This window comes from Ranitomeya variabilis, chromosome 5 (assembly GCF_051348905.1).
Source record: "Ranitomeya variabilis isolate aRanVar5 chromosome 5, aRanVar5.hap1, whole genome shotgun sequence".
Lineage (NCBI taxonomy): Eukaryota > Metazoa > Chordata > Amphibia > Anura > Dendrobatidae > Ranitomeya > Ranitomeya variabilis.
The window spans coordinates 7,007,157-7,030,873 of NC_135236.1; the positions used below are offsets into that span (position 1 = coordinate 7,007,157).

The following is a 23,717-nucleotide window of genomic DNA, read 5'->3' on the forward strand; positions in this document are numbered from 1 at the left end:
CGCTGGACAGTTCCATGCTTATCCAAATACTTGAACCTATGTTGTTGCTGATGTCTCCTCCCTGAGTTTCCTGTTGGTTACCACCCTGAGTGCCTGATTGATTCATTTTGATTGCACACCCTATTTAAACCTGACCTTGCTCTCAATTACTTGCGTGATTATTGAGCTATCTGCCTTCAGTCAAGCCTCCTTCAACCTACTATTCCTCCAAACGACACTGCTGCTCCTGGTAAACGACCTCTGGCTATCCATTACTACGATTTCTGCTTATTCCTTCAAACTACATTGCTGTTCCTGCGTATCGACTCCTTCGCTATTCCAGACTACACTACCTGCCCGGCACTGCGCCTTGTGGTTGCAATATCACTACTCCAACCAGGTCAGTCTGTAACAGTGATAGAGTTTCTCTATGGAGACCAGGCTTGCAGTTGCCGCTCTCTGGTGTCAGCTACTTCTCGAGTTTGGAATCCTGTTTCTGTGTCATCTGCGGTGTGGACCTTGGCAGTGGAGTCTGGAAGCTAAGTGTGGTGTTTTTATCTGTCTCGTGCTTGTCACCACACCCCCTGTGTTGCACCATCTGCAGTGGTGAGGCTAGCGCCCTTGCTGGCCAGTGACCTAGCCAGAGCAGAGCAAGGTGACAGCGAAAGACGAGGTTCGTGACAGCGGTGGGGGGAAGGACTCACTTATGACGTTAGGGGAGTGCAGGGACAGACTCAGGTTGGAGCACAGGAGGTGTCCATCCCTCATTGCCTATTGGTAGGGCCTTCCTCTCCTCATTTCTATCCTGCTGAGTGTTTGTTGCGCAGTCCGCTGACCGACCCCTGTTGGGTCGTTACATATCGTGACAGTGGAGGAGGGAGAGGGGTCAGTGCTTAGAGATTTTTATATTTTCTATGACAAGATTCATAGATAGATAATAGATAGATAGCTAGATAGATAACACTGGTCAACAGCATTTTTGGTGCCAAAGATATTTCATCGAATTTAGGGTATTTTTGGGGTGCTGATTCTGAATATGTCATCAGTTTTGCCAGATTGGCTCAAGTTTTTGAGATTTTTGGTATCTTATTTATAGCACTTGTTGGTAAATGCGACGCATCATCTCATTAATTTCTTTGGATTAGTACTTGAACTGAGCAGTTCTCAATATAGTTTTGTGTTAATTAGTGTTCTAAAAGTTTGTTCATAGCTTGATTTTTGCACTAACTTTATGTTGTTGTCTGTTTTCCAGTGAAAAGCATGAACTCATCAAGAAGAAGTTGTCTTAACGATCCAGACTCATTCTGTTACATTTGTGGTGAATACACACTGCCAAAACATAGAAGAAACATAACAGACTTCGTAAAAAAAGTGTATTTTGCCTATTTTGGGGTTATGCTTGGGGACCAAGACAAGTTTTGGGCACCACACATAGTGTGCAAAGCATGTATCGAATTATTACGAAAATGGAGCAAAGGACAAAGAAAAAGCTTCAAATTTGGTGTTCCAATGGTGTGGAGAGAGCCAAAAAATCATCATGATGACTGTTATTTATGGTAAACACAGGTACAGGCACATCTTCACAATGAGGGACAGGCCTTCTTGCAGATTCCATGTTACTCCCATTTTCGTTTCTTATGCTTATTGAATCCTTGCACATGCACTGCACAGAAATAACAGTCATCATGATGATTTTTTGGCTCTCTCCACACCATTGGAACACCAAATTTGAAGCTTTTTCTTTGTCCTTTGCTCCATTTTCGTAATAATTCGATACATGCTTTGCACACTATGTGTGGTGCCCAAAACTTGTCTTGGTCCCCAAGCATAACCCCAAAATAGGCAAAATACACTTTTTTTACGAAGTCTGTTATGTTTCTTCTATGTTTTGGCAGTGTGTATTCACCACAAATGTAACAGAATGAGTCTGGATCGTTAAGACAACTTCTTCTTGATGAGTTCATGCTTTTCACTGGAAAACAGACAACAACATAAAGTTAGTGCAAAAATCAAGCTATGAACAAACTTTTAGAACACTAATTAACACAAAACTATATTGAGAACTGCTCAGTTCAAGTACTAATCCAAAGAAATTAATGAGATGATGCGTCGCATTTACCAACAAGTGCTATAAATAAGATACCAAAAATCTCAAAAACTTGAGCCAATCTGGCAAAACTGATGACATATTCAGAATCAGCACCCCAAAAATACCCCAAATTCATTAAAATATTTTGGACACCAGAAAAATTTTTTTTTTTTGTTGACCTGTGTAATAGATAGATGCTAAATAATTTTTTTTAATTTATTTTCTGTCGTATTTTATGTTTTTTTCCTCTTTTTCTTATGAACCTTCTCTCAGATATAATTGATATCAAGGTTTAATTACTAAGTGTGGATGCTTCTGATTCAGAGCCTTGAGGAAGCTTGATGATCTGCCTTATCGTTGTCCTGTCAGCATAATACAATGTGAAGAACATTGTAACCTCCGTGTTTCTTGCTGTTCCCTATGTCCCGTGCAGTCTCCTTGTGATCCACAGCTTTATGGAGGATCCATGCCTACAGGTTATGGTGCTGCTCAGACTGGTCAGTGCTACCTCTTTCTACTCTGCTTCCTATTATGTAGCAGCCAGTAACATGGACTGATCTGATAGTTGGGGTCCGCTCACCCCCACCTATGTGAGGCTTGAGCAATACATCGTGGGATACGAAGTCATCAGAGATACAGATCAGCGATGACTGCGGCTCTCAGGTTGCAGAGAATCTTTGTGGAAATCATGCATGTACGAGGGGTACCGAGACCCAGGGAGCCCATCAGCAAGACACTCCTGGTCATCTGATCACCTTACCGGTGGGGTCTTCTGTGACAGCTCCCGATTCAGCCGGTCATTGAAGCCCTGGAGCAGAGTGTTCCCCCCAGTAACAATGACGCTGCCGTACAGACCCTGAGGAACAACATGAGGACATTAGCTGACTTTCCCACGCTCCTCAGAGCACCAACAGCACCAACAGTGAGCACATGGGTTGTCACCTCCAGCAGATGCCCCACTCTGGGGCAGGTCGGATAATACTGTCTGGACCTGATGAAAAACCAGCTGCAGGTGACATGTCTGATCATCTGTGACGAGGACTCTCCTAGTGGCCCCTAATGCACGGCCCCTACCCCACATATATACAGTATACACACACACATTGTATATATGGTGTCTGACACTTACAGGCCTGATGTCTATATCACACATGCCGATACTACTGGTGACCACGTGTCCCACGCCGAGCATTGTATTCCCAGAGAGACCCTGCAGAATAGAGCAGCCGTGCATGATATGTGCGACATCACACGGGGTCCGTACTACGCTATGGCGATGGGTATAATCACAGACCTTTACATTGGACGGGTCGAACAGTCCCTCTGGGATGCGCAGTCTCTCGGCTCCGTAGTCCGTGTTGTACCCGTTGGGCATCTCATAATGGACAGTTGGCATCTGAGCAGCGACTCTTCAGAGAGGAGACAGGAGTGGTAATGAAACTGAATTATGTGTCACCAGGACATAGTCATGGCCAAAAGTGTTGGCACCCTCGAAATTGTCACAGGAAATGAAGTATTTCTCTCACAACATTGTTACAATTCCCCATGTTTTGTTATACTCAGGTTTATTTCCTTTGTGTTTATTGGAAAAACAAAAAAATAGAAAAAATGTAAATTGGACATAAGGTCACACAAAACCCCCAAAATGAGCCTGACAAAATTGTTGGCGCCCTCCTTAAGGCTATGTGCGCACGTTCAGGATTTTTAGGCTAAGTGCACACGTATTCTGGTCCACTGCGGATCTTTCCGCAGCAGATTTGATAAATCCGCAGTGCAAAACCACTGCGGATTTATCGCGGATTTACCACGGTTTTTCTGCGGTTTTCACTGCGGTTTTACAACTGCGGTTTTCCATAGGGGCAGCTGTAAAACTGCTGTGGAATCCGCAGAAAGAAGTGACATGCTGCGGAATGTAAACCGCTGTGTTTCCACGCATTTTTTTCAGCAGCATGTGCACAGCGTTTTTTGTTTTCCATAGGTTTACATTGAACTGTAAATGCAGCGCCCCAGGGTCCTGGTCGTTGCAGTAATATCATTCTCCTCTGGGGGGAGTGGTGTTACGTTTGGAGGCAATGAAAGACCACTGAATCCAGGTATCACAAACATACAACACATTTCGCACTCCAGGCCACCAGGGGGAGCTATGCTCCTATTTATTAGGGCACTCTTCACACTTAGGTAAAACTGGTTGCCTGGATAGGAAGTGAGACAGTTGCTGGCTGAGCTCCGCTCAGTTAGTTGGTCCCTGACAGGGGTGGGATCTTGTCAGAGGCTGAGACAGAAGGACACGGAGCTGCACCTGCCCTGAGTGCGGCAGCCTCCCAGAAAGAGACATTGAAGGAGAACTGTATTGTAGAGAGGGTGAAGAAGTCGGAGCAAAAGAGTGGATATCTGAGGAGTTCTGCCCTGCACAGGCTGCCTCTTTCTGAGGTGCAAGATCCCGGTAGCTGGAACACCGAGGGAGCAACAGTCCTTTATGCCTTGCTCCAGAGACTGGCAGGACAGCTAATTTCACGTTACCTGCCCGCCCTATACACAGGAGGCACGGTGGCACCCATGAGAGGCTGGGGCATGATAGAGTCCCTGTAAAACGCCTCAAGCCACCGGTCATACGGGTTTGTCCTATCCATCTGGGGGACAGAGAGAAAGATATAACATCTACAACATCTTCAACAGTTGTGAAGACCTTATGAGAAGCTTAGCAGAAAGGCGCTAGAGGAAGGCTACTGATTTCTACCTGGATAAGGGGACTCTGGACTTGCCTCCAAACCGGCCAGACTCTGCCTGCCCTGTGATCTGGTACTCTGGACTGTGGATGCTGAAACCGTCAGTAAAGGTAAAGAGACTGCAACCTTGTGTCCTCGTTCTTCTCTGCGCCTTTCACCATCCACCATCTACACACGGGGAAGCCCTGGGGATACACTTCACCTGTGGGAAGGTATACTATCTAGCTGCCATAACATCACCCCAGCGGACTACTTTAAGCAGCGTCGGTCACCCTGACCGAATAGCACAGGTGGCGTCACGAACATTTCCCCTTTAAAGATCTTTCCCCATCTCCTGCCAGTATAGTCTGTAGTCACAGTCCAGGCTCCTCCAGGTGACAAATATCGCAACCGAAGTCCATGTTTCCAGGACCAACAATCCTTCAGAAAATTAGCGAAATCCAGACAACAGATCCCTCTACCGTGGCAGGAGGATCCAGCTCAGCCAGCAACTGATCTCCAAAACTCCACAGAACATCAATCCATGTCTCCAGGATCACAGCCTAGAACATTTTCTCCCCTCAACATCACTCCAACAACATTTCCTCGTCTGTTCTCAAGCCGTCCCACGGAATTGAGCCCGGCCCTCGAGAAACATTCCCCTCCCAAAGCTAAATGTGCATTGGTAGGGGCGTCTCACTCAGCCTGAGCCCCATCACCTGGAATTGCATGTGAGACCCTGTCAGGAATATGATATATTTGTTTGTCTATGATCATGCACACTGAGCTCTGCTACATCCATTAAAGCAGAGCACAGACACGTGCTGCGGGCTTTCCGACCCCCATTCCTCCCAACATTTGCTCCCTTCTGACAATACAGCTGTAACATGAAACTCCAGTGTGGGACTCTGTCCCCCCTCCCGACAGAAAAAATTAACGTTTTGGCCAATCAGTGGCTTTGATCACAATTATTCACTTGAAGCAAACCTTATCCTGTACGAGTGCTTTGATTATATATGTTATTTTATGTTCCACTCATTGATCACCATAACTGTCAAGAAGTTTTTTCTAATATCTAACCTGTGTCTCCTCCCATTCAATGGGAAATTGCTTAGATGGAGTTTGATACTTCAGCAATATGATTTCACAATTCAGCACAAGGGGGTTGATCATGGCAATGCTGATGGCCTGTCTCGCCAAGATGGGGCAGAACTGGATACGTGCTCGGGAGCTGACCTGTAAGTCAACCCCCATGCACGTTCAGAAGGAGGGAGGTGTGGTGAAATATGTATATATATATATCTATATGTGTGTAGTAACATATGTCTAGGGTTATATGTGTGACTAGTGATAATGTAACATCTGTCCTGAAGGCAAGTCGCAGCTAGGTGTTAATAGGTACTTCCTTGGGATGAGTAGAAATGCTGTCTCCAGATCTCACCAGGGGGTCTGGCTAAGGCCAAGAACAAAGGAACACTTGACACCTCTGAGGTCTTGGAGGGGAGATGCTAAATTGCAGCCTGAGGAGATTACCCTGAGAACCTCTCCACAAATGAGAATAATATATTCATTGGGGGCGCAGCCGTGGCCCAATCAAACAGGCAACAGTTATGATATTGGCCTGAGGGGCCGGTCTAGAAACCTGACCTCCAGGCCAAAGTTATAAATTTAGGCTGCAGACAGAGAATTGTGTTCACATGTGAGGGCAGCCTGAGAAGCTGGTGTGATCCAATCTACATTCGTCCTACCCTCAGGGAGCAGAAGCAACTACCAGTTAGATAACTTCTGTAAGTTTCTCCTGTTTATTTTGATACTGTTTTGCATAAGTTGTATGTCTTTTTATTATTATATTTTTATACCTTTTCTTATTGTAAGCACTGACCCTTTTGTTATTATAGTATAAAACTTTAACAAGTTGAACCTTGAATGTTCTAAAGAATCCATAGCCTAAAGGTGTGTGAGCCTTATGAGTGATAGACATATTTTTATTAGTATTATTATTAGTCCGGGACTCATCGCCCGTGTATTCGATGAGTGGTGGCAGCGTGTATGAGCGGGTGTGTGGCCTGGGTCAGTGTGTGATTTATGCTCCCATTACAGCATAGGACAGAGGTTGAATGCTGGACTGAGAGAGGGGAGATAGATTAACCCTTGCAGGCGCAATCCCAAGTCACGTGTGAGAGCAGGCATGTGACGAATAAGTGACACCACGGAGAAGGGATACGTGACAATTGGCCTACCACATCAACTACTCAGTAAACTAACTTTGCCCTGTTCCCTCCTTCCAAATATTACTCTGAATCTGCACCCTACTATCCATCTGTCTCCACACCCTCCATGCACATGATAACTGCACTTGCTACTTGACTATTGCATGTAAACACACGGGCTGATGACCGGATCATGCAGCTTTATATGAAAATCCCTATGTATTATAATTGCCAGACCTGAAATAACGAGCACTTTTCACCTATTGTGTCCCCCCATTTCCTTGTAGATTGTAAGCTTGCGAGCAGGGACCTCACCCCTAATGTCACTGTTTAAATTGTCTTAACTTGTATCCAATTTGTCTGTATATGTCCCCGCTTAATTGTAAAGTGCTGCGAAATATGTTGGCGCCATATAAATAAAAATGATTATTATTATTTATTATTATTATTATTATTCAGTTTCATCCCATTGCTTCTAGTCTTTCCATGTGCAAATGAGAATAAAGATGATCCTTCTACAATGTGTCAGCCCTTCAGATATTTGTAGACAGCTATTGAGTCTCCTCTCAGTCTTCTTTTCTGTAAGCTAAACATTCCCAAATCCTGTAACCGTTCCCCATAGGACATGGTTTGCAGACCAGTCACCATTCTGGTCGCTCTTCTCTGAACTTGCTCCAGTTTGTTGATGTCTTTTTTAAAATGTGGTGCCCAAAACTGGACCCAGTATTCCAGATGAGGTCTGACCAAAGAGGAGTAGAGCGCAATAATGACTTCACGTGATCTAGACTCTATGCTTCTGTTAATACATCCCAGAATTGTATTTGCTCTTTTTGCTGCTGCATCACACTGTTGACTCCTGTTCAGTCTGTGATCTATTAGTGTCTTACCTGTCTTTTTCACACGTGCTGTTGCTTAGCCCTATTTCTCCCATTCTGTATATGCTTTTTTCATTTTTATTGCCCAGATGTAGTACTTTGCATTTTTCCCTGTTAAAAACCATTCTGTTAGTTGCTGCCCACTGCTCCAGTTTATGTATATCTTTTGAATCCTCTCTCTTCTCTAGTATTAGCTATCCCTCCTAGCTTTGTGTCATCAGCAAATTTAATCAGTGTACCCTCAATTCCTTCATCTAAATCATTGATAAAGATGTTGAACAATACAGGGCTCAGGACAGAACCCTGTGGTCCCCCACTTGAGACATTCTTCCAACTGGATGTGCCGCCACTTACAACGACTCTTTGGGTCCGATCACTAAGCCAGTTATGAATCCACCTAACAGTTGCCTTGTCCATTACAGTTACCTCTAGCAATCTCCTGTCTGGCCTTAGGTTTACATAAGATCCAACCTGCACATCTTCTTCTGCTTACTGTCAATGAATGTAAACATTGATTCCTGAGGATGAACTGACGAGCAAGAAAATCACTAATAAAACACCGCAAGCAAAAATCACAAAAAGACAACAATATCGACGCCAATGGTGCTACGTGCTGGAAAAGTCTGCATCCTGCAAAGCAGTGGACTCCGAGCTACGGGCATTCATCCATTAGTCTTAAGTAAATGGCCAATTCCTCACATTCTTACACCTCTCAGCAGGAATTTCAGATGACTTTTCTTACAAATGCTCCCGGTCTCTCATATATGAAGGTTTCTTCTCCCAACAGCAATCTTAAGATCTCTCCACAGGGAATCAATGGGATTTAGATCCGGACTTGATGCTTTCACTTCAGAAGTCTCCAGTGATTTGTTTCCATCCGTTTTTGGGGGGGCTTCTTGAAGTATTTTCGGGGTCATTGTCCTGCTGGAAGACCCATGACATAGGACACAAATCCAGCTTCCTGACACTGGACACTACATTGCCACCCCAAATCCTTTGATAATATTCAGATGTCATGATGCCTTGCACACAGTCAAATCCACCAGTGCAAGAGGCAGTAAAACTGCAAAACATCTATGAATCTCCACCATATTTGACTGTAGGTACTGTGTTTTTCTCTTTGTAGACCTCATTTCTTTTCAGTGAACAGTAGAATGATGTGCTTTACCAAAAAGCTTGATCTTGGGATCATCTGTACACAAGACGCTTTCCCAGAAGGATTTTGGCTTACGTACATTTTAGCAAACTGCAGTCTAGCTTTTTCAGGTCTGTGTCAGCAGTGGCGTCCTCCAGGGTATCCTGCCATAGTGTTTAATTTTATTCACATGTGGATGGATAGTTCTCGCTGACACTGTTGCCCCTGAACCTGTAGGACAGCTTGGATTTCTCTGGACCTTGACTGGGGCGGCTCATCCACCATCAGGACTATCCTGAGTTATAACCTTCCACCAATTTTTCTCTGCTGTCCACATCCAGGGAGATCAGCTACAGTGCCATGGGTTGTAAACTTCTTGATTATGTTGCACACCGTGGACAAAGGAACTTCAAGATCCCTGGAGTTGGACTTATAACCTTGAGATTGTTGATATTTTTGAACAATGTTAGTTCTCATATCCTCAGACAGTTCTCTTCTCCTTTTTTCTGTACTACATTCTTAGCGTGGCACGCACAGACACACAATGCAAAGACTGAGGCAATTTCTCCCTTAATTATATGGTTTCAGTTTGATTTTCATATTGCCCGCACCTGTTGCTTGACACAGGTGAGTCTGAACGAGCATCACATGCAGGAAACAAAGATGTTTATTACAATTTTTACAAAAGGTGCCAACAATTTTGTCCAGCCCATTTTTGAAGTTTTGTGCAAAATTGTGTCCAATTTGCCTTTTTTTTCTCTTTTTTTTGTGTTGTTCCAATACACACAAAGGAAATAAACCTGTGCATAACAAAACGCGTGTAATTGTAATAATGTTCTGGGAGAAATTCTTCATTTTCTGGGACAATTTCAAGGGTGCCAAGGCTTTCAATCATTACTATATTTATATATATATACACACAAACACACAGTGCTCGCATAAGTGAGTACACCCCCTATGAAGAGGAAACATTTTCAGCATGATCTCACTGGACATAAGAACATTTTCCACATTTTCTGGGCTTCATAGAACAATTTTTATCTGCCATTGTGGGCGGCTTCTTTGCGATTGGGCTTTAGGAGTGATTCCTCCGTGGACGCCCCCAATGCTGCGGCTCCTCTGCAGTGTGCATCGGATTGTGTCCCCTGGTTCGGCTTTCTTTAGATGACTGCAGGGAACTTACATGTGGATTTTCTTCCCTTCTCATCAGAAGACGCTCTTACAGTGTGTCCGTAAAGTCATGGTGCACTTTTGACCAGTCACAGAATCTATGTATAGTTTACATTTTGGCGCCCTTTCTCTGGCCCAATCATATCAGACCTGCTTAAAATCTGTGCATGCGTGTGCTCGACAGTTACACCTAAGCAAGACTACGGTTCATAAGGTGTTAAAGAAATGTCTCTGTTTTACAGGGTTGCGGCTGTTGCACGCTATCAAATGGCGGATAGACCCAAACGATGTGCATTTGCTACAGATATGCTTCATGAGATCGACAATGATGCAAGATTTTTGCAGAAGATTGTGTTTATCTGTGGACACGTTCATCGCCATAATGTCCGAATATGGGCTGCTGAACATCCTCATGCCTATGTTGAGTACAAATGTAACACCCCTAAAGTGAACGTGTGGTGTGGCCTGGTGCAGTGTGACAGGCCCATCTTTTTCGGTCTGTGACGGCAAACACATATCTTGACATGTTGGAATTGTACGCAGTGCCACAAATTCCAGAAGGTGTCAACTTTCAACAGGACGGCGCTCCTCCACACTATGCCACCATTGTTTGTAAGTTTCTGGATAGAACATTTCCCCGGCGGTGGATAGGCAGGGGTTCTGTGAAGCCATGGCCACCACGATCCCCGGATCTGACGCCCTTAGGCTTTTACTTTTGGGGCTATGTGAAGCAACATGTGTACATTTAACGTATCAACGACATTAATCACTTAAAACAGAGAATTACAGACGTTATTCACTCTGTTACACCAGACGTCCTTAGCCGTGTGTGGCAAGAACTTCACTATCGTTTGGATGTGTGTAGGGCAACAAATGGAGCCCACATCGAACTGCACTCAATAGGTATGAAACTGGGAGAGTTTGTCTTTTATTTGGAGCAGATTTCACATTTCTGTCGTTTTTTGTTGCTTTCCAGTGACTGGTCAAAAGTGCACCATGACTTTACGGACACACTGTATTTTGGTGGACACTTCTATAGTCGCTGGACGTCTCTGTGAGGTGCTGCACCTCCATCTTTCTTCCATTTTCTATCACTTTATCTCCAGTAACTGACTGATAATTAAAGCTTCGCTGATCTCCTTTAAGCCTTCACCTTTCTTGGTCTAATGACATTTCTCTTCCATGTGGTGCCATTGCTGACACATGTAATGGGCAGGAGGGTTTCTGTGTTAGGTATCAAGCTTTATAGTTGCCCGTCTGCTGGACACTGGTGTAATGAATGATCAGACTGACCTGGGGGGAATTCTTGTTAATTTGAATTTTGTAGTCTAAACTTTAGCTTTGATTGGGGTGTACTCATTTTTGCAACATGGTCTTGAATTAATTTGTTAGGAAAATAACAAATCTTATTTGCCCTAATGGCTGACATTTGTGGAGTGTTCTGTAGTGCAGTGTCCCATAGAAAATGGTGATCCAGAAAGGAAACTAAAGATTTTCTGACACATCGGTTGGGGTGTACTCATTTATGATGATCACTGTATATATGGACTTATACTATCATGAACGGCATGTAGTGTTTTGTCCTGCCCAGGCGGGTGATAGATATGAAGAATACACTTACTGCTCATCATAGGGGGAGTCAGACACTTGTAGGACGGAAGCCTGAAAGTCCTGGATCACCTCCTGAAGATACAAGTGGGAGGAGACATTACAGAAATCCCCAGCCAACTACTGCCCTCATTATCCCACATACACAATCATACACTGACATATAGTCTAATACAGCGCACACTCTCACAGACACAGCGCACGCTCGCACACAGTGCACGCTCACACATACAGCGCGCACCCTCACACACACAGTACACATTCGCACATACAGCGTCCACCCTCACTTGCACACAGTGCACGCTCACACATACAGCGCGCACCCTCGCACGCACAGTGCACACTCGCACATAGAGCGAGCACCCTAGCACACACAGTGCACATTCGCACATACAGCGCGCACACAGCGCACACTCGCACACAGTGTACACTCGAGCACACTTGCACATACAGCATACCCTCGCGCACACTCGCACATACAGCACATACAGATTACCCTCGCACACATTCTGCACTCGCACATACAGCGCACCCTCGCGCACACTCGCACATAGAGCACATCCTTGCACATACAGATTACCCTCGCACACATTCTGCACTCGCACATACAGCGCACCCTCGTGCATACAGCGTATTCTCACGCACATAGAACATGCCCTCATACATACAGCGCACCTCGCACACAGTGTACGCTCGCACATACAGCATACCCTCATATATACAGCGCACCCTCACATATACAGCACACCCTCACACACAGAGCATGCTCTCGCACATACAGGATATCCTCGCACACAGTGTATGCTCGCACATACAGCGTGCACCCTCACACACACAGTGCACACTCGCACACAGTGCAAAGTGCACACTCGCACATACAGCGCACCCTCGCACATAGAGCGCTCCCTCGTACATACAGAGCACCATCGCACACAGTGTACGCTCGCACATACAGCATACCCTCATATATACAGCGCACCCTCACATATACAGCACACCCTCACACACAGAGCACGCTCTCGCACATACAGGATATCCTCGCACACAGTGTATGCTCGCACATACAGCATACCCTCATATATACAGCGCACCCTCACATATACAGCACACCCTCACACACAGAGCACGCTCTCGCACATACAGGATATCCTCGCACACAGTGTACGCTCGCACATACAGCATACCCTCATATATACAGCGCACCCTCACATATACAGCACACCCTCACACACAGAGCACGCTCTCGCACATACAGGATATCCTCGCACACAGTGTATGCTCGCACATACAGCGTGCACCCTCACACACAGTGCACACTCACACACAGTGCAAAGTGCACACTCGCACATACAGCGCACCCTCGCACACACTCGCACATAGAGCGCTCCCTCGTACATACAGAGCACCATCGCACACAGTGTACCTCACACATACAGCGTACCCTCGTACACACTCGCACCTAGAGCGCGCCCTCACAATACAGCGTATCCTCACACATAAAGCAAGCACTCGCATAAACAGCGCACTGTCGGATATACAGCGAAAACTCACACATACAGCACACCCTCACGCACACTCGGACATACAGAGTACCCTCTCACACAGTGTACGCTAGCACATTCAGCATACACAGCACACACTCAGGGCACACTCAGGGCACACTCAGGGCACACTCGCACACCCTCACATACGACACACCCTCGCACACACTTGCGCACACAGCCATATTGCTCCATTTGCGCTCACTCCATCTGACTGCGGATTGGTGGAGTCCGGACTCTCGCAGATGGTTGTGTAACCCTTTCCATTCTGCTCAGTATTGACATCTCTTCCTCTCAGCTCCTCAGAAATCTCCTTTGTCCGGCCATAATACAGACTTGGTGGTGATCAGACTCATACGTCGCTCTTTGTTAACCAGTTCTGTGCCGCTTACCACCTCTCCTGACCACAGACATTTTCAGTTTACTGCAAAATGTTTTTTTTTTCATTCATAATTTCAACTATTTTTTGCATCTTTTTAACATGATACCTGGGACCTCATTTTTATGTCTCAGTCATGTTCCTTTTTTGGGAGTGTCACGATAATGTGAAAATGACGAATGGTTTTCCTTGTTAATTCACATGCCTTTCTAGAACTTTCTGCTACCTTCATAGCTGCAGACCCAGGCTTCCTGATCCACCGCCCCTCCTCGCCAGCAGTCTGTTCTCCCTAGCTTCTTCACACACAGCCTGTAACTCTACGCTCCTTCCTCTTCCCTCCTCCTTCAGGAATGTTAATTAGCAAAAGAGAAGTCCTTTGTCTAAAAAGCCCATGTGCTTGCTGTATGGGGGAGATAATAGAGAAGCCATAATGCGACACCAGTGTATGATAGAAATATGACAGGGAATATTTGGAACGTGCTTTGATAGAGCTTCGCTACGGCACCTTTTGCTAAATTCTAGCACCAAAAGAAGCCGAGAAATGAAGTTCTCCTGAAGTGAGTGGAATAGCTAGTCTGAGTTTGGAATCATTAGAAAGCTAATTTCAATATAATGTAAGTGATGTGTGTGCTGTTATTCTGCTAGGTTCTCAAGCCAAGTTATGATAATTATAAGTATTGCTAGAAAATCTGTAACTCTGAGAAAAGGGGAGGGTGGTGGTAACTCAACCCCCTTTAGTGATGCCACAAGCCCAGAAGTATAAGTTACTGCACTCAGCCCAGCCTTCAGTTTTACCTGGGCAGCTGCTGCCACAAGACCCTCAATGCATTGTGAAGTCTGGCTCCTCCCACCAGCATGGTGAGCCTGGAATGATCTAAGCAACATGTGAGTGTTCATTTCTGTTTTAATCCCTGTTTTCTTTGTAATTGCTTTGTACATACGTTGTCTCATAGTGTAAAATCTTTTTATACCTTTTGTAAACACTGCCTTACTTTTTTGGAGTTAAATATTAAATTTATTAGTCTTGTCATCTCCATGCTCTATAGCGAATTTACACGTGCCTGAAGTTAATTACGCTAGTAATTTGGGTAGGCTCCGGACCTGTTAATCCTTGCGAAAATTGGAGCTGGTGGCAGTGACTTTGTCTTGTGCGATTGGGCTTCTTTGCAGCGACCGGCAGAATTGATAATTATTGTTCCCGCCTGAGTGGGAGTAGTTATATCGCCCTCGCTGTAGCATGCCCAATAGCCAGTACATAGCAGGCAGCCTTTCTGGCGACTAATTACCCTAGGTGCAGTACCTAGTCTGACCTGAGGGTAAAGGGGGCACCAGAGAGCTGCAAGTTCCAACGCGGAACTGGAAAGCAGGATATACATAAATCCCTGCAGTTTGACATATTGTAGCAGCAGTGGGATAACTAAAATCAGCCCCTGCGGTAAATTGATAGGTCAATAGCCTTGTTTGTGTTTCATCACATTGTTAGCAGCAGAGGGATAACTAAGATAAGCCCCCCTGCACATGTGATAGCGTGTGTCGGCCAAAGGTCACCCCCCCCTTTTCATGACAAGGAGGGGTGAAAAAATAATGGTAATAAGCGTTTGATTTTCCTATTTTTTATGAGCACACAGGTCACTAGAATACATGTGAGAATTGGTTTCCCTGTCTGTAATTAATAATTTTATATCTCGAACACATTTTTTTCCAGGGCTAAAAACAGCGACTCGGATTGCCAATGGAACTTTTATCTTTTTATTTGTTTTTTACCTGTAATTATTATTTATTTTTATTTATTTTACACATTTGAAATAGTGATTTTGTTTATTTCTTTACTTCCCCTGTAACTGTGATTGGTATATTATAAGTCCCAGTTACAGGGGAATCTGCCTGTTCTCTCCTTACACACAGCGATCACATGACCTCTATGTAAGGAGTAGGAGCAGGACCACCCAGGTCACAAAAGTCGAGGGCGGTCTGTAAGTGGTTCCATAAATCAGGTCCCCCACTCTCACCTTATTTATTACAAGCAACAGATTAAGGGCTCACATACTTTTGCCTCTCACAGGAGTGATATTAGAGCATTTTCCACAATAAAAAAGGACAAAATCTCAGATTTCTGACTCATCTGGTGCTTTCTCTACTACTAGGCTATGTTCACATGTTGCTTTTTTGCTGCTTTTTATTTCTACAGTAAATAACCAGGGTTTCCTGCCTTTTTTTGCTGTTTTTGATGAGTTTTTCAGGATCCTACAGTTCAGCTTTCCTTTCTCAATACAAGCATGAATAATGCAAGGTTTTTGGCCATTAATACAAGACGTATGTGACCCCATGAAACATTTTTGGGAAAGAGGGCAAATTGGTCAAATTGTTTAGTGGAAAAAGATTTTTACGTCTGGAAGAAAATGTGACTATTCTGAACAAAAAAGTTCATATGAGTTAATACTCAATTACAAAATGTAACAGTGGGGGAGTAGAATTGATCTGGAATAGTTTGCCTAAGATAATGGCAGTGCATTGAGTTGGTAGGGAATTGTTCACTTTCACTCATTGGTCAGGCATTGAGTAGGTCAAGCAATGTTCACTTTCACTCATTGGTCAGGCATTGAGTAGGTCAAGCAATGTTCACTTTCACTCATTGGTCAGGCATTGAGTAGGTCAAGCAATGTTCACTTTCACTCATTGGTCAGGCATTGAGTAGGTCAAGCAATGTTCACTTTCACTCATTGGTCAGGCATTGAGTAGGTCAAGCAATGTTCACTTTCACTCATTGGTCAGGCATTGAGTAGGTCAAGCAATGTTCACTTTCACTCATTGGTCAGGCATTGAGTAGGTCAAGCAATGTTCACTTTCACACATTGGTCAGGCATTGAGTTGTTAGATAACACAGGTCTGCGACTAAAAAGCTGTTTGATTATTTTCATCTAATTTCCATGTATTTTGGTGTGCTGAAAACGAAAAAAATATTGAAAAAAATCCTGGACCTCAGGATTTGCCACAAAATGCAAAATTATCTTCAAATTTAGTATATTTTTCTCAATTTTTGGTATTTTTTTTATCTTAGGGTTTTGAAAGTCAAAATTACCATTAATTAAGTCACATCAATGCATTGAAAATATACAAGACCTTGAATGCAAAACAATCGTCGGACAAATGCTGAAAGCATTTCAAGCTTTAGGCTGCTTTCACACTAGTCCGTCGGTACGGGCCGTCGCAAACCATCAGCCGACGGACAGTGTGTTAATTCTGCACAACGGGGGCAGTGGATGCAGTTTTTCAACACATCCGCTGCCCCATTGTAATGTCCGGGGAGGAGGGGGCGGAGTTTTGGCCGCGCATGCGCAGTCGGAGATGGCGGACACGACGCACAAAAAAACGTTACATGTAACTTTTTTTGTGCCGACGGTCTGCCAAAACACGACGCAACCGTCGCACGATGGTTGCGACGTGTGGCACTCCGTCGCAATGCGTCGCTATGTATAAATCTATGGAGAAAAAAAACGCATCCTGTGGGCAACTTTGCAGGATGCGTTTTTTTCTACATAACGACGCATTGCGACGTGCGTCGTACGACGCTAGTGTGAAAGTAGCCTTAGGTGGCCTGATGAGTCTGAAAGTGCATTTCCTCCCTTCCCACCTTGACAACTTTCCTGAAAATGTGGGAGCTGTGAGTGAAGAGCAAGGTGAGCGATTCCACCAGGACATTAAAGAGGTGGACAGAAGATACCAGGGAAGATGGAGCATTACATGATGGCAGACGACTATTGGAGGCTTCAGAGACATTGCAGATGCTCCTCACAAGCGTAAATGGCCCAAGAGAAGCCGCACAGGGAAGAAGAACCGATGTTAGTGAGTGTTAGTGAGCTCATTGCAGTTACAAAATTATTTTCATTAAACATTTGTAATAAAAAAATAATTTTATGAGTCTATTTTCATGTATTTTGAGGTATTGTCTTATTTAACATAGTTACTTAAATTGTCTGAAAACGGGATGTCCTATGACAAAACAGAGGTCATTTTCGGATTCAGCGCACTTAAAAACAAAGATTATGTGGAGTAACCAAAACAGCTCTTGAAAAAATTTTTTTTGCAGACCTGTGTAATTGTTTACTTTCACACATTTGTCAGGCATTGAGTTGGTAGGAAATTGCTTACTTTCACACATTGGTCAGGCATTGAGTTGGTAGGAAATTGCTTACTTTCACACATTGGTCAGGCATTGAGTTGGTAGGAAATTGCTTACTTTCACACATTGGTCAGCCATTGAGTTGGTAGGGAATTGTTTACTTTCACACATTTGTCAGGCATTGAGTTGGTAGGAAATTGCTTACTTTCACACATTGGTCAGGCATTGAGTAGGTCAGGCATTATTCACTTTCACATTGAGTAGGTCAAGCATTGTTCACTTTCACACATTGCTGGGCATTGAGTTGGTAGGGCATTGTTTACTTTCACACATTGATCAAGCATTGAGTTGGCAGGGAATTGTTTACTTTCACACATTGGTCGGGCATTGAGTAGGTCAGGCATTGTTCACTTTCACACATTGGGCATTAAGTAGGTCATATATTGTTCACTTTCACACATTGGTCGGGCATTGAGTAGTTCAGCCCTTGTTCACTTTCACACATTGATCGGGCATCGAGTAGGTCGGGCATTGTTCACTTTCACCCATTGGTCAAGCATCGAGTAGGTCGGGTATTTTTCACTTCCACACATTGGTCGGGCATTGAGTAGGTCGGGCATTGTTCACTTCCACACATTGGTCAGGCATTGAGTAGTTCAAGCAATGTTCACTTTTAAACATTGGTCAGTCATTGAGTAGGTCAGGCATTGTTCGCTTTCACACATTGGTCGGGCATTGAGTAGGTTGGGCATTGTTTACTTCCACACATTGGTTGGGCATTGCGTAGGTTGGGCATTGGTCAACAATTGAGTAGGTTGGGCATTGAGTAGGTTGGGCATTGTTTACTTCCACACATTGGTTGGGCATTGCGTAGGTTGGGCATTGGTCAACAATTGAGTAGGTCAGGCATTGTTTACTTCCATACATTGGTTGGGCATTGAGTAGGTCAGGCATTATTCACTTTCACACATTGGTCAGGAATTGATTACGGTGGGTACGGAAAGTATTCAAACCCCTTTAAATTTTTCACTCGTTTCATTGCTGCCATTTGGTAGATTCAAAAAAGTTCATTTTTTCTCATTAATGTACACTCTGCACCCCATCTTGACTGATAAAAAACAGAAATGTAGAAAGTTTTGTAAATTTAATAAAAAAGAAAAACCTGAAATATCACATGGTCATAAGTATTCAGACCCTTTGCTCAGACTCTCATATTTAAGTCACATGCTGAACATTTCCTTGTGATCCTCCTTGAGATGGTTCTCCTCCTTCATTGGAGTCCAGCTGTGTTTAATTAAACTGACAGGACTTGATTTTGAGAGGCGCACACCTGTCTATATAAGACCTCACAGCTCACAGTGCATGTCAGACCAAATGAGGATCATGAGGCCAAAGGAACCGGCCAAGGAGCTCAGGGACAGAATTGTGGCAAGGCACAGATCTGGCTCTCTGTGATCACTGTGGCTGAGCTCCAGAAATGCAGTAGGGAGATGGGAGAAAGTTCCACAAAGTCAACTATCACTGCAGCCCTCCACCAGTCAGGCCTTTATGGCAGAGTGGCCCGACGGAAGCCTCTCCTCAGTGCAAGACATATGAAAGCCCGCACAGAGTTTGCAAAAAAAAACACATGAAGGACTCCCAGACTATAAGTGGTATGTGTGGGGAAAACCAGGCACTGCTCATCACCTGCCCAATACAATCCCAACAGTGAAACATGGTGGTGGCAGCATCATGCTATGGGGGTGTTTTTCAGCTGCAGGGAGAGGATGACTGGTTCTCAATGAAGGAAACATGAATGCAGCCAAGTACAGAGATATCCTGGATGAAAACCTCTTCCAGAGTGCTCTGGACTTCAGACTTGGCCGAAGGTTCACCTTCCAACAAGACAATGACCCTAAGCACACAGCTAAAATAACAAAGGAGCGGCTTCAGAACAACTCTGTGACCATTCTTGACTGGCCGAGCCAGAGCCCTGACCTAAACCCAATGGAGCATCTCTGGAGAGACCTGAAAATGGCGTCCACCAACGTTCACCATCCAACCTGACGGAACTGGAGAGGATCTGCAAGGAAGAATGGCCGAGGATCCCCAAATCCAGGGGTGAAAATTTGTTGCATCATTCCCAAGAAGACTCATGGCTGTACTAGCTCAAAAGGGGCTTCTACTCAATACTCAGCAAAGGGGCTGAAGACTTATGGCCATGGGAGATTTCAGTTTTTTCTTTTTTGATAAATTTGCAAAAATTACTACAGTCAAGATGGGGTACAGAGTGTACAGTAATGAGAAAAAATGAACTTTTCTGAATTTACCAAATGGCTGCAATGAAACAAAGAGTGAAAAATTTAAAGGGGTCTCAATACTTTCCATACCCACTGTAGGTCAGGAATTGTTCGCTTCCACACATTGGTCGCGCATTGTTTACTTTTGTCTCGTTGGTGGGTGTGGACCCACTGCACCATGGGACCAGGAATATCGTGGAGGAGCATGACTAAGCGGCTACATGGTGTTCACTGGAGCTCCTGATGAGTCAGGCTTGAGCTGGATTGTGCCGGATGGCCTCAGGTTTCATCCGTCTTTTGCCGGATTCGTCGAAAATTATTTTTCCGGCGGCCCGAGAAAACCTACATAGGAACGTTTTCTCTGTGTGGCAAAACAACGGCCAGCGATGGATCCAGCGAAAAACGTATGAAACGTGAGGTGATATGACCGAATCCAGCGACCGAATCCGTTTTTTTACACAAATCATGCATTTTCCATTCAAATCATGAATTTTCCATTCTGGTCTCTCTCTCTCTCCTCTGTCTCCTCCCTGGGACAGGAAGTCCAAACTCTATCAACGGGTTTAAAAAAACAAACAAAAAAACGGATCCAGCAAAAAAACTGATCCGTCGCATCAGTTTTTCACAATTTGCGCCGGATCCATTTTTTTCAAAATTCGCCGGATTGTGCCTGATGGCAAAAAACTGATGTGTGAAAGTAGCCAAAGCCATCCACAACCTGTCCCCTCCCTATATCTCTGAACTAATCTCCCAATATCTTCCCTCACGTAATCTCCGATCCTCCCAAGACCTCCTACTCTCCACCACACTTATTCGTTCCTCACCCATCCGCCTCCAAGATTTCTCCCGAATATCCCCCATCCTCAGGAATTCTACACCTCAACATGTCCGATTATCCACCACCCTCCTATCCTTCAGACGGAACCGAAAACCCATCATTTCAGGAACGCCTACAGCCTGCAATAACCATTCTGCCGCCTCACCACCGCCAGAGCAGCCGCACCCCCGACCTTCTGTCTCTTCCCCATTATCCCATAGAAGGTAAGTCCGCAAGGACAGGGTCCTCTCCCCTCTGTACCAGTCTGTCATTGTAAATTCGTTTACCGTAAATGATATCTATAACTCTGTATATAACCCCTCTCTCATGTACAGCCCCATGGAATTAATGGTGATATATATATAAATAAATAATATAATAAATATACAACCATACATGCACACATACAATAATATACCCACACATACAATCATACACCAACACATACAATCATACACCCACACATACAACCATACACCCACATACAATCATACATGCATACATATAACCATACACCCACACATATAACCATACACCCACACATACAACCTGTCAGGAAATAGGAAAGTTCTGATTACTTCAATTGCACATACAGAGCTCTCAGCTGCAGTTTCCTGTGCCTGCGTGTGTAATCCTAAACCCCTCATTTCCCCCCTCCTTCAGGAATGTTTATGGCTTGGTGCTGCGAAAGCCAGACTCTGTCTAAAACCTCTCATCCCCCCTCCCACCTGATACTGGCTAAAATTGGTACAGCAAGCATGGGAGTCTATTGTTCTTTTAAGGTTATGTATATTGGCACCGATCCGGGCTAGAGATAAAAGCATTATATATTCCGGATGTCCATCGAGAGATAAACAGCTCACGGAAATCGCAAGGAGCTAAACCCAACAAGTGTAAGGAGTGGGTTTCTCCATAAGCGGGTCATGTAACTACACCGTGTTTACACTTAAAAGAATCCCCCCGACGTGTTGCACATCCTGATCATTGTGTCGTTCGTATACAAGGCTCATACAGCGAGCTATGTATAAAAATGGTTTGTCACAGCGCTAAGAAAGAGGAGGATTCAGCCCTGAGTGAGGTCATCACAGGGGGAGTGTCTTGGTTCTAGGCTGGGAAATAAGTGAGTGAAGCAGCAGTCTTTCAGTGTCTTTTGTCCGGGGTCTAGCTGCTATACAGATGTGTGATATGCAACTAGATGTGTCGCCCATCCCCCACAGCACACGGTCAGCCATGAGATGAAATGATCTGAGCGCAATGTAAGTGTTCTTTTCATCTTTAATCCCAGTGTATTTGCAATTGTACTGTACATACTATACTTGTCTTCTTTATAATATCTTTTTATACTTCTGTAAACACTGCCTACCTTTTTTGGAGTAAAATATATAAAATTACTAGCTTTGTCATTCCTTGCTCTATAACGAACTGTCACGTCCTCTGAAGTGAATTACGCTGCTAATCTGGGTTGCTCTGGACCCATTAATAATTAAGAAATCGGAGCTGGTGGCAGCGAAGTTGTCCTGTGTGTGTTGGGAGTCTTTGTAGAGACTGGCGGCGTTTATAATTATTGTTCCCGCCTGAGTGGGAGTAGTTATATTGCCCTTGCAGCAGTGTGCCCATTAGCCAGTACAAAGTAAGGCAGCCTTTCTGGCAACTAACTATCCTAGGTGCAGTACCGTGTCTGACTTGAGGGTAAGGGGGGCGCCAGAGAGCTGTAAGTTCCAAACTGGAACTGAGAACTGGGATATAGATAAATCCCCTTCAGAAAGAACCAGGGGCAACCAAACAACCCCGGTTCATGACAAATTAAGCGCTGCAGAATATGTTGGCGCTATATAAATAAAATTATTATTATTATTAGTGTTAGTGATGGGGATGATGAAGGTACCCTCCCCATGAACCGTGACACAATCATACACCCACACATACAACCATACACCCACACATCCAATCACACACTCACTCACAATCACACAATCCCCGTGAACCGTGACACAATCATACACCCACACATACAATCATACACCCACACATACAATCATACACCCACACATAACCATACACCCACATACAACCATACACCCACATACAACCATACACCCACACATACAACCATACACCCACATACAATCATACACCCACACATACAATCATACACCCACACATACAACCATACACCCACATATAACCATACAGCCACATTCAATCCTACATGAACACTTACAACCTTACACCCACACATACAATCACACACTCACTCACAATCACACAATCCCCGTGAACCGTGACACAATCATACACCCACACATACAACCATACACCCACATACAATCATACACCCACACATACAATCATACACCCACACATACAACCATACACCCACATACAATCATACACCCACACATACAATCATACACCCACACATACAATCATACACCCACACATACAACCATACACCCACATACAATCATACACCCATACATACAACCATACACCCACATACAATCATACACCCACATACAACCATACACCCACATACAACCATACACCCACATACAACCATACACCCACATACAATCATACACCCACATACAATCATACACCCACATACAACCATACACCCACATACAATCATACACCCACACATACAACCATACCCCCACACATACAACCATACACCCACATACAATCATACACCCACACATACAACCATACACCCACACATACAACCATACACCCACATACAACCATACACCCACATACAATCATACACCCACATACAACCATACACCCACATCCAATCATACACCCAC

At 44.4% G+C, this 23,717-nt stretch overlaps 1 protein-coding gene across 3 annotated transcripts in view; it reads right to left on the reverse strand.

The window, feature by feature from the left end:
• Window positions 1-23,717, reverse strand: part of LOC143774169 (actin-like protein 6B) — a 68,248-nt gene that overhangs the window by 19,906 nt on the left and 24,625 nt on the right. For all 3 annotated transcript variants that reach the window (XR_013215486.1, XM_077261520.1, XM_077261522.1), the window contains 4 exons: window positions 11,785-11,846; window positions 3,363-3,477; window positions 3,198-3,278; window positions 2,829-2,924 (listed from right to left, as the gene is read on the reverse strand). Coding sequence is in view for 2 of the 3 variants with exons in the window: in XM_077261520.1 (XP_077117635.1) it covers window positions 2,829-2,924; window positions 3,198-3,278; window positions 3,363-3,477; window positions 11,785-11,846 (354 nt within the window). In the remaining variant the exon portion in view is untranslated. The remainder of the gene's footprint in view (window positions 1-2,828; window positions 2,925-3,197; window positions 3,279-3,362; window positions 3,478-11,784; window positions 11,847-23,717) is intronic.